Raw genomic sequence first — 13,158 nt, 5'->3', positions numbered from 1 at the left:
AGGGTTGTTTTGTTTTTTGGCTTAACCCTTTCTGCACGCACATTATGGCAAAAAAACCACCTTCCAGATGCTTTTTGCGTTGGAGGAAAAGCTGTTGTTGACACAAATACCAGCTTCCATCCCTAGCAATGACCATTTAGAAAGAGAGAGTGAGAGTTCATCAGGGCTATGGTGCTTTGGGGGAAGCTACTTCCACCCCACTCCTCACCACACCCGCCATTTTACAAAACCAATGATGCAGCCGCCTATGATTGTGATAACGGATTCAACCTATTGTGTAGCTCAGCCCTTTAAGAACTAACTGCTGGAGCTGGCCAGCATGAAATCCATCTTCTCCACTGGTTATGTGCAAACAGGGGACCACGGGTGGGGGGGGGGAGATTGTGAGTCTGCCGCCGTGAATAACGTAAATAAAGGCTGACGTGAGCCCTTTCGGCGAGGCAACCTGTTTGGTCTCTTTGTGAGTTCCTGTTCTCTGGCTGCACCTCCTTCTGGAAGGAACCGCAGGAGCTGGGCCCCGGGGAAGGCAGTCTGGTCTTGCTACTTAACAACACTCTGAAAAAGCAGCTGTTTGTGGGAATACGAGCGGTCTCCCAAATTTCACACAGAAAGGAAGCGCTCTCTCCACTCCTGGGGACTGCCAAGGCATGAACTGGAAACCAGAACTGGTGTTGGCCCCAGGCATCTTGGGAAAACTGTCAGGGCTCACCACTGACGACTGGCCCGGGGGGTACCCTCTTTTTCTTTTTCTTTCTTTTAACAATCAGCCCAGTACTCTGAGCAACACTGGGAAGCTGGGACTGCCTGGCATTTCAAGTTCCTACAATGCCTCCAAAGACATTAGGAGCATCGGAGGGAATTGAAACTGCAGCCGCACACGTACAATAGCAAAATAAATAATTGTAGGGAAAGGTGGACCAGTCATCTGGCTTGGCCTTCCTGTACTCCTCATTTCCAGTCCCTTGGTGCTGCTTTAGAAGCACAACAACAAAATTAAAAAAATGTCAGGAGATCCAATCTCAAGATTCCCGCATCGCCCGTGCCAGATCTATACGTACAAAGTGTTTCATCACTCGAGACCTTAACATATTTTACGTCAGTCATCCCATCGTACGGTGTGCATGGCAGGGAACTACGTTTTTTTTTTTAATTTAAAAAATTCTTTTAATCTCCTGCCTGTTGCCTCCAGGAGAAAAAAAGCCGGATGTGGCTACGAGGAAAGGGTAATTAACAGATCGGCCTCTCATTTCCTCTGGGCTGCTCACAATCTTATGACTTAGTGTCTTGCATCAAATTTATTTCCCCTTCGTACGCGGAAAGAACGGTTGATACCTTAGAACCATGAGTCACGACCGAGGAGCGTGAAAACGACACAGGCGGCTTGGAAAGGAAAAGACCGATATTTTATTTTGATGGAGCGCCTGCTTCAGTTTTCCTGTGTAAACAACCAAGAGTCTTACAGCACTTTATAAAAACCAGCATGTGAATTATATGGTGCATAATATTGCTTAAGCCCAATTGAACACAAGTAGACATGCATAAAATTTCATTATTAGATATATTTTTTTAAAATTGCTCGGAAGGAACTGTTGTGGAGTTTCCGTGTAAATGTGTGTGTGTGTGTGTGTGTGTGTGTGTGTGTGTGTTTGTGTGTTGTGTGAACGAAACTGAATTTGGGATCATTGAGATCAGATAAAGGGCTTCTTCACGCAGTGCATAAACTATGGAACTCGCTTCCACAGGAGGCTGCGATGGGTTGGATGGTTTTATTTTATTTTAATTCTTTTTTATTTTTATCTTCCCATCCCATCTGCGATATTTTTCTCCTTTCATATCATAATTGTAACTCAGTAATCTCTCATTCTTTCTGTTGCTCATAGTTCAAACCCTGCTTGCGAATTCACCATATCATAGCATTTATTTAAATAGTCCTGAAAAGGCTTCCATTCTTCATTGAAACAATCCTAGTCACGTTCTCTTATTTTAGCAGTTAACTTTGCTGATTCATCACAGTCTGTTATGTACTGAGCTGAATAGGATCCAAACTGCAGCAGTCTGATTGGTCCTAGAACAATAGGATCCAAAAGGCAGCAGTCTGATTGGTCCTAGAACAATAGGATTCAGAATGCAGCAGTCTGATTGGTCCTAGAACAATGCAGCGGTATGATTGGTTGGCAGGAACCACCCAATCATGCTCCAGATAGAAGTGAATCCACAACCTGATTGGCTTACAGTAGAATTCCGGAATTAGCCAATCATGTGCAGCCCATTGTGTAAATAATGTATATAAAGCAGATACTTTGAGGGGACATTCATTCATTCCTCCTCACCACTATGAGTTGAATAAAGAGCATGAAATCACTTTGCGACTCTGAGTATATTTCACAGTCCATCACTCATCCATTCTTCTTTGGTGGGAGCTTCTTCACCTTTCCATTTCTGAACGTAAAGAATCCTAGCTGCTGTAGTTACATACATAAACAACTTAACCATCTTTTCTTTTGAACTTCTGTCCCTATAATCCCTAGCAGAAAAACTTCAGGGTTGTCTTGCATTTTGTCTTTTGTATAGTCACGTCAAACATCTTTTTTTAATCTCATCATATATCATTTCCCAAAATACCCTTGCTTTCTTACAAGTCCACCAACACGTGGGAAAAAAGAGCCATCCATTTGCTTGCACTTCCAGCAGTTATTAGGAACCTTCTTATACATTCTAGATAATTTATCAGGGGTTAAATACCGTCTATGCATCATTTTCATAGAGTTCTCTTTTAAAACACAGCAAGCAGTCCAGTATACCTGAAGGAGCGTCTCCACCCGCCTCGTTCTGCCCTGACACTGAGGTCCAGCGCTGAGGGCCTTCTGGCGGTTCCCTCACTGCGAGAAGCCAAGTTACAGGGAACCAGGCAGAGGGCCTTCTCGGTGGTGGCACCCGCCCTGTGAAACGCCCTCCCACAAGATGTCAAAGAGAAAAACAACTACCAGACTTTTAGAAGACATCTGAAGGCAGCCCTCTTTAGGGAAGCTTTTAATGTTTGATGCATTACTGTATTTTAATATTTTGTTGGAAGCCACCCAGAGTGGCTGCGGAGGCCCGGCCAGATGGGTGGGGTATAAATAAATAATAATAATAATTGTTGTTGTTGTTGTTATTTCCTATCAACCCTCCAAGGTTGGGTGGTTTTAGACAAAAAGTGGATTGGACAAACACAGAGAGGAGAAGGCTATCAACAGCTACTAGTAGCCAATAGTAGCAGCTTCCCCGGTTGAGGACAGCAGTGCTTCTGAATACCACTTGCCGGAAACCATAGGAAGGGAGAGCGCTCTTGTGCTCGGGTCCTGATTATGAGTTTCCCACAGGTATCTGCTTGGTCCCTGTGAGAACAGGAGGATGGACTACAGTAGGGAGCCAGTGTGGTGTAGTGGTTCAGAGCGGTGGACTCGTATTCTGGTGAACTGGGTTCGCTTCCCCGCTCCTCCACATGCAGCTGCTGGGTGACCTTGGGCTAGTCACACTTCTCTGAAGTCTCTCAGCCCCACTCACCTCACAGAGTGTTTGTTGTGGGGGAGGAAGGGAAAGGAGAATGTTAGCCGCTTTGAGACTCCTTCGGGTAGTGATAAAGCGGGATATCAAATCCAAACTCTTCTTCTTAGATGGGCCGTTGGTCTGATCCAGCAGGCTCTTCTTGTGTTCTTAACATCTGGAGCGTACCAGGTGGGGAAGGCTGATCTGCAGATATGTGAAGTGGATAGTGTGTTGGACTAAGAACTTGGCAGACCTGTGTTCAAATTCCTACTCATCTCATGAATCTGATTGTGTGAGGCCTTGGGCCCATCTTACAAACTTTGGAAGAGCTTTCTGGATCATCTAGTGACCAACATCTCACTGCGTCCAACCAGATGCCTGTACAGTGGTACCTCAGGTTACATATGCTTCAGGTTACAGACTCCGCTAACCCAGAAGTAGTGCTTCAGGTTAAGAACTTTGCTTCAGGATGAGAACAGAAAACGTGCTACGGCGGCAGCAGGAGGCCCCATTAGCTAAAGTGGTGCTTCAGGTTAAGAACAGTTTCAGGTTAAGAACGGACCTCCGGAACGAATTAAGTACTTAACCCGAGGTACCACTGTATGAAACCCAGGCACAAAGGCACTCCTAAACTCCCTTAAAGGATTGTTGTGAAGATAAAAGAGGAAGGGCATATACCACTTGGAGCTCCTTGAAGGAAACACCTCGCTTATTCGACATCTCGTTTTCTGTTTGGCTTTTAAGCCACGAATGTGGTTTGAATCTGAGACAGAAATATGTCAATCAGGGGTGGCGGCTGAGTTTTATATAACGGTCTCAGACAAAATTATAGCATGCTATGTAAGGATGATAAATGAGTCCTTGCGAATTGGGAAAACTGCCCAACTGTTGTGGTCAGAGGCAGTCGTAAAGGTGCTTTCAAAGGCAGGAAAAGTTATGACAATCCCACGGCCTCGTGGGCTAATCTCCCCAGTAAACCGGGATACAGAAATATGGAGCGCTATATTAGCAAAGAGGCTAAATAAACCCAGAGATATGTAGAACGAGACCAAAAGGCTTTATAAGGAACGGAAAACGACGATCAGCATATCAGGAAAGCTACAGATTGTATCGAGATATGCCCAAAATGGGGTGGTGGGGACCGTCCAATCTTCCTCTTTTTAGGTGCAGAGAAAGCCTTTGACAGAATCAGATTTTTTTTTACCAAGAATATTTAGGGAATGCATTTGAAAAAATGGGTTGATATGCTTGCTTTATTCCAACACGGTGTTCTGGCCTGGAGAAGACTATGAAATGATACAATGGCTAACTTCAGATATATGAAGATGTGTCACATGGATGGTGGAGCAAGCTTGCTTTCAGCTGCTCCAGAGAGTAGAACTCAAATCAATGGATTCAAATGGCAAGGATAGAGATTCTGACTAAACGTTGGCAAGAACTTTCTAAGGGTTAGAGCTGTTCAGCTGTGAAGAGTGGAATCTCCTTCCTTGGAGGTTTTTAAACAGAGTTCAGATGCTCACCTGTCAGGGATTCTTCAGCTAAGAGTCCCGCATTGCAGGGGTTTGAAATAGATGACTCTCAGCTCTACAATTCTGTGATTCTAGTGTATGCCAACAAAATTTAAAGAGGAACAAGGCGTGATGATTGCCCTTTATTGCCATTGTTGTCTGTATTCAGTACGTAGTTACATTATGTAATTTCTTTAATATAATGAGATCTGTAAGAAAGTCATACCACATTTCACGGTAAGTTAGTACATCATTTGTTAGTTTGCTTCGAAAAATTGTGATGATGAAAATCTGCATTATACGCCTATAACCAGAAGCTGTCTCTGAGCTATGTACAGTATATATTTTTTGTTGCTATTAAATTATGGTTGCTTCAAGACTGGATTATTGCAATGCGCTCTATGTGGGGCTTCCCTTGTGCTTGATACGGAAGCTGCAGCTAGGGCAGAATGCTGTGGCATGATTGCTGACCGGAGCGAGGAACCTTGTCAGGATCTAAAACCTCTGCTCAGAGATCTGCACTGCTTGGTGTTTTGCAAATGGGGCAAGTTCAAGGTGTTACCATTAGTACACAAATCCCTTTACAACTTGCAAGATCGCCTTGCCCCATGGCATGCCTGTTATGTACTGAAGTTCTCACCCTGGGCCAGCAAGGGGATACTGTAGATAGTTTTCACTCAGGTCCACATATGCAAATAAGGAATTGAAAGTGACGTTCAGTGATTGGATAGTTACAGAAAGTGGTTACTGTTGCGTTGTAGTGGAGCTCTGTATAAGCAGGCTGGCTGAACCCTTCAGTTCAGTTCAGTTCTGGCCTCTGAATAAACAAGAGCTGTGTGAAGAATCGCCTCTTAATTACCTCGTATGGGTCAGAGAGATGTTATTGTCGGCCATCTTCCAATGTGCCACCTGGTGGGCCCCCCGCCCACTTGACCACTTCAATCGGTGCAACTGGCGTTGTTCCACGTACCTATTCTGCATCGGTAAGAATCCAGTCTTTTAGTGTGGTGGAGTCTACACTTTGGAACTCCCTGCCTATTGACACCAGGCAGGCAACTTCACTGTATTCTTTTTGGTACCTGCAAAAAACATTTTTGTTTAGGCAAGCACAAGCCTACCTAAATATCTGCAATGCTAATGTGTTGTTTTTAGCTCATTGCTGGTTTTTAATTTTCTGAATGTTTTTATTATTATAATTTTATTGTTTTATTCTTTCTGCAAACCACTTTGAGTTGTGTGTGTTGGGTTTTTTAAAAAAAGAATCAGGCAGGATGTGAATATTGTGAAATAAATAAAATAAAAAGATGTCAACTGTCAGGTGTGGAGAAACTTTTATCTCCAGGGGTCGCAGAACTACATCTCCCATCATCCCTTGCCATTGGTCACGCTCGCGGGGGCTGATGGGAGTTGTAGTTGAGAAACAACCAGGCGTCCAAACGTTTCCTCACACCTGTGACTTCCGAGCGCAACTTACTCGGGAGTAAGCACGCACGGCACTCTTTGTGTTCGTGGGGAGTTACTTTGGAGTACTTATAAAAAAGGCCGAGGAGGACGACGAGGCCCAACGGGCGCCCTTAGAGGAAGAGGCGGGGAGGGAGGGGCCTTCGCCGGACAGCGCGGGAAAACCAAGCCGCCGACTCAAGATGCGGAGGGCGCATGCGCGAGGGAGCACTGCGACGGGGTGAGCGCCTCGCTGCTCGAAGCCCGTTCAGAAGCAAGAGCGGGAGGAGGGCCGCTGAGGGCGAGCTACCATTGCGCCTGCGCAAGACGGGAGGGACGCCAAGAGCGCCTTAGGCCTCGAGTCGCGCTGCCGTTGGGCTGCTTTGCCTCGCGCCGCTCCCACCCTTCCTTTCCCCTTTTCCCCATACAGTATAGACTTAAGAAAATGAAGACTCGAATACACAAGTCCTCGCGTTCTAGCTTCCGGGTTCGGTGTGGATTTTCTTCTGGCTAAATTCTACTGCACTCAGAAAAGCGGATTTATTTTTGGCATGGGGCAGAATTTCCAAACCGTCCAATCTACACTAAATTGGGCAGATATTGGGTGCATATATTGCGTGCATAATAATGCCCATTGCCCTATTTTAAAATGCTGTCCAAGCTAGACTTTTAAACATCATCTCCCTTCAGAGGTTGTGGACCTTTTAAGCAGAGGTTATATGGCCATCCGTCACGGATACTTTAGCTGAGATTCCCGCATTGCAGGGGGTTGGGCTAGATGACCCTTGGGTCCCTTCCAGCTCTAAGATTCTATGATTCTATATAATGACAGTCCTGCAAGGTAGGCCTCATTGAACTCAGTAGGCATGGAAAGGATTGTGCTGCAACTTTGGGGAATACACAGCAGAGTTGTTGTAAGTCTCTCCCTCGTATCGTATATGAATGAGGAAGCATGACTGGAGTACACGCCAGGGTTATTGTCTCAGCCTCACCTGTAACTGCAATATTAACCATGTGGGGACTACCCTGCCAGGCTGCCGTCTCTCTCTCTCTCTCTTTGGCGCCTTCCACTTTGAACCTAGTAAAGGTAAAGGGACCCCTGACCATTAGGTCCAGTCGTGGATGACTCTGGGGTTGCAGCGCTCATCTCGCTTTACTGGCTGAGGGAGCCGGCATACAGCTTCTGGGTCATGTGGCCAGCATGACTAAGCCGCTTCTGGCGAACCAGAGCAGCGCATGGAAACACTGTTTACCTTCCCGCCAGAGTGGTACCTATTTATCTACTTGCACTGGTGTGCTTTCGAACTGCTAGGTTGGCAAGAGCCGGGACCGAGCAACGGGAGCTCACCCCGTCGCGGGGATTCGAACCGCCGACCTTCTGATCGGCAAGTCCTAGGCTCTGTGGTTTAACCCACAGCGCCACCCGCGTCCCTTGGCAACCACGAAGGGACCTATTACGTGGCAATAATTATAACTACTGGCCTTGGCAGTCTTCAGGGCAATTATCCTAAAGTTTCAAAGCGAAAACCAGCTCAAATTATGTTTGAGTAGCACGTAAATAAACCCCCACTTATTTATTTATTTATTTAAATGTCTGTACCTTCCCTTTCTTTCCTTGGCACGTGAATGGTCATCGCTGTCTTGTAGCATGAGAACAGAATAAGGCGATAGCTAACATCAGCTATCAGACCTCAAGAGCTGAAGTCAATGGACATGACTAACTTTGGTCTTTTGGTTTCCATGGGTTTGCTCCGCTATGTACATTTAAAGCGCAGCTTCCCCAAGAGTCCAGGGAACTGTAGTTTGCCCACAACAAAGCTACAATTCCCAGCACCCTCAACGAAACCATGGTGCCTGGGACTCTTTCAGAGGAAGCCATGCTTGTTTAAAGCATCATTGTGGTGCTTTAATGGCACCCCCCCATCCTTTTAAAATGGCATTATTTCCTCCAGGTAATCCTGGGAACTATAGTTTTTTAAGGGTGCTGGGAATTGTAGCTCTGTGGGTGGTAAACTACAGTTCTTTTTTGGAAGGGGTGTTTGAAGCGAAAGGTGGGGGCCTCCATAAATCCATTTTCTTCAATGGGCCTACTCCGAGTAAGAGGCAGGACATCCTAAAAAAGAAAAACCAATTCCTTGTCTTATGGAAAGGCGGGGCCAGAAGTAAACTCGGTTGCTGCTGCCCAATAGCAGCCAGGCTACCATTGCCCTGCCATTCTCCCACCCAATGAACAGAGCGCTTACTTCTGCTCCTCCCCTCCCCCCGAACAAGAGCCTTTGAACCAGGAGGCCTCGCAAGAAGCCAACCCGGAAGCGACAAGCAGCCGTGTCACTCTGACCTTTTTTACTAAGTCTTTCCTCCGCTGAGAGGTTGGGGCCGGACTCCAAGCCTCCCCTCCTCCTCCTCCTACCCGCCCGAACTCCCAATCATTGGCTCGCTGGGACGGCTCCTGCCACTCACCGGCCTCCCTGGCCCCTGATAGGTCGAGGGCGAAGACGAGGCAGGAGGAGAGGCGGGCCCTTCCGGTTGTGCTGGAGGGCTGCGCTTCTTCCTCCGCCCGTTCCCTTCACACACTCGCTCATCCCAAAGCACCGACTTCCGGTCTTGTGCGGCTGGGTGGTGGGGGGCGAGGAGGCGCGCACGCTCCCCCCTCCCTACCCCCCACCGGAGCAGAGACTCCCCCCCACCCCTATCTCTATATATATCCCCCCCACCTTTTTATTTTTTAAAATTTGTCCCTGAAAGAGAGACACGCCTATAAAAAGAGTGTCACCCCTCGCCTCCACCCTTAGCTGCCCCAAGCCCCGCCCCCTGGGACTCAAGCCCCGCCCCCAGAAGACCCCCTCCCACTCCTTATGCCCCGCCCCTCAGAGCTAGGCGAGGGCCCCCCCAACTCACCTCCCCACTTAACCCCCACTCAAGTCTGACCACTTTTTCCCCTTTAGAGTTTCATTGGTCAAGCAAAAGTATCCCCTCCAAATTTGGAGCTGCAGGGATCCCCCACTCCCCACAATAGGTTTTTTTTTTGGGGGGAGACTTAAAAGTCCCCCCCGCTCCTCACCCCCCACAAAGTGTTCCCCTTAAATAGTGGGGCACCTATCACAGGTTGTGTGTTGTGGTGGTGACTTTAAATAGAGAGTCAGTTCCACCTGCCCCATAGCTAATCCCCCTGCCCCTTAGCCCCCTCCCCACATCTGTTTCTCTCCCTCTGCCTCCAAATAGGGCACTGAGGAAAGTCCAGGGGGGGTGAGTGTGGGGCTTCCCCATTGATCTCACCCCCCGCCCCACTTTGGTAAGGGAGAGAGAGAGAGAGAGGGAGTAAGGGGGTGTCTTCCCCACCCCACCCCCACCTGCTATGGAGAAGGGGAAAGGGGGTGCAGCAGCCACAGGAGGTGGAGGTGGAGGGAAATTGCTGATCTACACCAGCTTGGATGCCAAGGATGAGTTAGAGGAGGTAGGTGCCCGGGGGGTGAAGGTAAGGGAGGGTGTGGGTGACTGTGTGGGACAGTGCTTCTCCTTAGAAGGCATACAAAGAATATTTTTTAAAATAAAAATTGGGCCTGCTTTGCCTCTAGAGGAACAAGAGGCGTCTGTCTTCCTAGGCCCAACAACAGACAAGTGACATGGAAAGTTGCTTTTGTCTTCCTAATTGTGCTTTTTTAAAGCCTTGACCAGATCATGGCTACTAGCCACAATGGCTATGCAACAGTCTCCATAGTCAGAGGCAGTTATGTTTCCGAATATCCCATGCTGGACATCATGGCAGGTGTGAGCGCTCTTGGGTTTGCGTCCCTATCGTGGGTTTCCCAGCAGCGTCTGATAACAGGATGCTGTATCTATAAGAAGAGCCTCCTGGATCAGGCCAGTGACCCACCTAGTACAGTATGGGCCATTGGCCTGACCCAGCAAGCTCTTCTCATGTGGCCTGACAGCATCTGGCTGGGGGAATGCAGAATGTGCTCTTCGGTAACCATAAGTTAATGGAGCTCTTGTGGGTTATTTCCTGGGTTTGGGGACTGTGGCTATAATTAACATTGACAAAGTGCTGAGAGGTCTGCAGGCTGCTTTCTGAGCCTGCCTGTTCCTCAGTGCAATAGGGGGAATATGGTTCCCATTTCAGAGCTGGGAAGAGTGAGGCTGCAGCTTCTCTGAGGGCTGCCTAGCAGCGGTGGCAGATTTCCAATGGGACTGGTGGGGCAGAAGTGAGAGAGACCAGGAGTTGGAGACGATGATGGCCAGAGCTGCCCCCTTACTGGTTATATATGTAAGACCACAGGCAGGTGGAGAATGACTGCGGTCAGTGCCCCATTTGCCCTAATAGGCCGGCTTCCACTCCTAGCTGGTGAGCTGAGGTTGCTGTGCCCAGAGCGGCTTGCAAAGATGGCCTGGTGGCTTTTTTTCTGGCTTGGTAACTTGCAGGGACTTGTTTGGAAAGTTGATGTGGCCCACGCCTTTGCATGGCTGCAATACTTTTTCCACTGGGCTTCGTAGCCTCTGCACTGCCTGAGGATTGCCCCCGTTGTCAGGAATGGGTCATAGAATTGAAGAATCGCAGAGCTGGGTCCTTGACGGTAGCTCAGTGGAGATGTCGACCTGGTGTGCGTCAGCTGTGGGAAAGGCAAATTCCATGTTAGGGATTGTTAGGAAAGAGGTTGAGAAGAAAGTTGCCGCTACACAGATGCCGTCGTTCCAAGTCTATGGTGTGACTGCTCTTGGAATATTGTGTGCAGTTTGGGACAAGTCAGAAAGGATATTATGGAGTTGCAAAGGGTTTAGAGAAGGGCGGCCAAAATGATCAATGTTGCGGCGTTTGGGGCTTTTTTTAGGTTAGACAAACGGTGAGTAAGAGGTGCTAGAAGTTTATAACAGTTTGCATGGTTTGGAGAAAATGCATAGAGAAAAAGTTCTGGCCTTCTCCCACAACAACTCTAGAACTTGTGAACACTCAGTGGAGCTGAACGTGGGAAGATTGGGGACAGATGAAAGGAAGGACATCTTCACAAAGTGCCATAGTTCAGTGATGACCACCAGCTTGGATGGTTTTATGACAGGATTGGACAAATTCATGGAGGCTAAGGCTGCCTGTATGGGACGCGGGTGGCGCTGTGGGTTAAACCACAGAGCCTAGGGCTTGCCGATCAGAAGGTTAGCAGTTCGAATCCCAGCAACGGGGTGAGCTTCCATTGCTCGGTCCCTGCTCCTGCCAACCTAGCAGTTCAAAAGCACGAAGTGCAAGTAGATAAATAGGTACCACTCTGGCGGGAAGGTAAACAGTGTTTCCATGCACTGCCTTGGTTCTCCAGAAGTGGCTTAGTCATGCTGGCCACATGACCCGGAAGCTGTACACCGGCTCCCACGGCCAGTAAAACGAGATGAGCGCTGCAACCCCGGAGTCGGCCACGACTGGACCTAATGGTCAGGGGTCCCTTTACCTTTAAGGCTGCCTGTGGTTACTAGCCACGATGGCTATTTTCTGTGTTCAGAATGATCAAGTGGTTGCAGGAACTCCTCTACAAAAGATTAAATCTTGTTTTTTATGTTTGGGGGAGTGGGGAAAGGCAAGTAGCAGAGGCCTTGATAGAGGTGTATAAGATTCTGCTTCATGTGGAGGGAGATTCTCCCTCATAACATGAGGGATGATGAAACTGAGTGCTAGAAGATTCAGGACCGACAGAATAAATTACAACTATACACAATGCATGTTCAGACTGTGGAATTTCCTCCCAAAAGATGTAGCGATGGCCATCAATTTGGATGGCTTTAGAAGGGCGTTAAACAAATGCATTGAGGATAAGGCTTTCTGTGGCTTCTGGCCACGATGACTGTTCTCCCTCCACTGTCAGAGACAATGTGCCTCTGTTGCTTGCAGGTCCTGTTTTCGGGTCCTGTTTTCAGGCTTCCCACAGACATCTGGTTGGCCACTGTAAGAACAGGATGCTGACCTCACTGGACCTTTGGCCTGATCCAGCTGGGTTCTTCTCCTGTTCATCCCTGCCCTCACCAATGTCAGGGAATTATATAGTGGCCTGGTTTGGTCATAACATTTAACCATGGTTTAAATAAACCTTAGTTAATGAATCTTGGTTTTGTGTAATTTGCTAGCCCAGCACTTTAGCCATGGTTTGTTTATAGGCATAGAATTGTAGAGTTGGGACCCCTGGGGTCATCTAGTCCAACCCTCTGTAATGCAGGACAGCTAAAGCATCCACAACACATGGCCACCCAACCTCTGCTTAAAAACCTCCAAGGAAGGAGAGTCCCTCACCTTCTAATGTGTCCGTTCCACTTTCGAACAGCTCTTACCATCAGAAAGTGCTTCCTGATGTACAGCTGGAATCTCCTTTCTCGTAACTTAAATCCATTGGTTCTGATCCTACCCTCTGGAGCAGGAGAAAACATGTTTGCCCCATCTCCCATGTGGCAGCCCTTTAGAGATCTGAAGATGGCTATCAAAGCTCCTCTCAGCCTCTCCCAGGCTAAGCATACCCAACTCCCTGTTTCTAATAAGGCTTAATTTCCACACCCTTGACCATCTTAGTTGCCCTCCTTGGTCCACACACATTCCAGCTTGTCAATATCCACACACATTCCAGCTTGTCAATTGTGGTGCTCAGAACTGGGCGCAGGACTTCAGGTGTGGCCTGACCAAGGCAGAACAGAGCAGTAATATGACTACCTTTGA

The 13,158-nt window shown here is 47.8% G+C and overlaps 1 protein-coding gene across 4 annotated transcripts in view; it reads left to right on the top strand.

The window, feature by feature from the left end:
* The first annotated feature begins 9,043 nt into the window (after positions 1–9,043).
* The window catches only part of INTS3 (integrator complex subunit 3), a 93,198-nt gene continuing 89,083 nt past the window's right edge, over positions 9,044–13,158 (top strand). For 3 of the 4 annotated variants that reach the window (XM_053368686.1, XM_053368684.1, XM_053368683.1), the window contains exon 1: positions 9,044–9,930. In XM_053368686.1, the coding sequence (XP_053224661.1) occupies positions 9,832–9,930 (99 nt within the window). In that variant the 5' untranslated portion in view covers positions 9,044–9,831. The remainder of the gene's footprint in view (positions 9,931–13,158) is intronic. The other variant, XM_053368685.1, reaches the window with a different exon arrangement.

The sequence above is a fragment of the Podarcis raffonei genome, chromosome 16 (genome assembly GCF_027172205.1).
Source record: "Podarcis raffonei isolate rPodRaf1 chromosome 16, rPodRaf1.pri, whole genome shotgun sequence".
Taxonomy (NCBI): Eukaryota; Metazoa; Chordata; class Lepidosauria; order Squamata; family Lacertidae; genus Podarcis; species Podarcis raffonei.
This window is presented reverse-complemented; position numbering and strand designations above follow the sequence as displayed.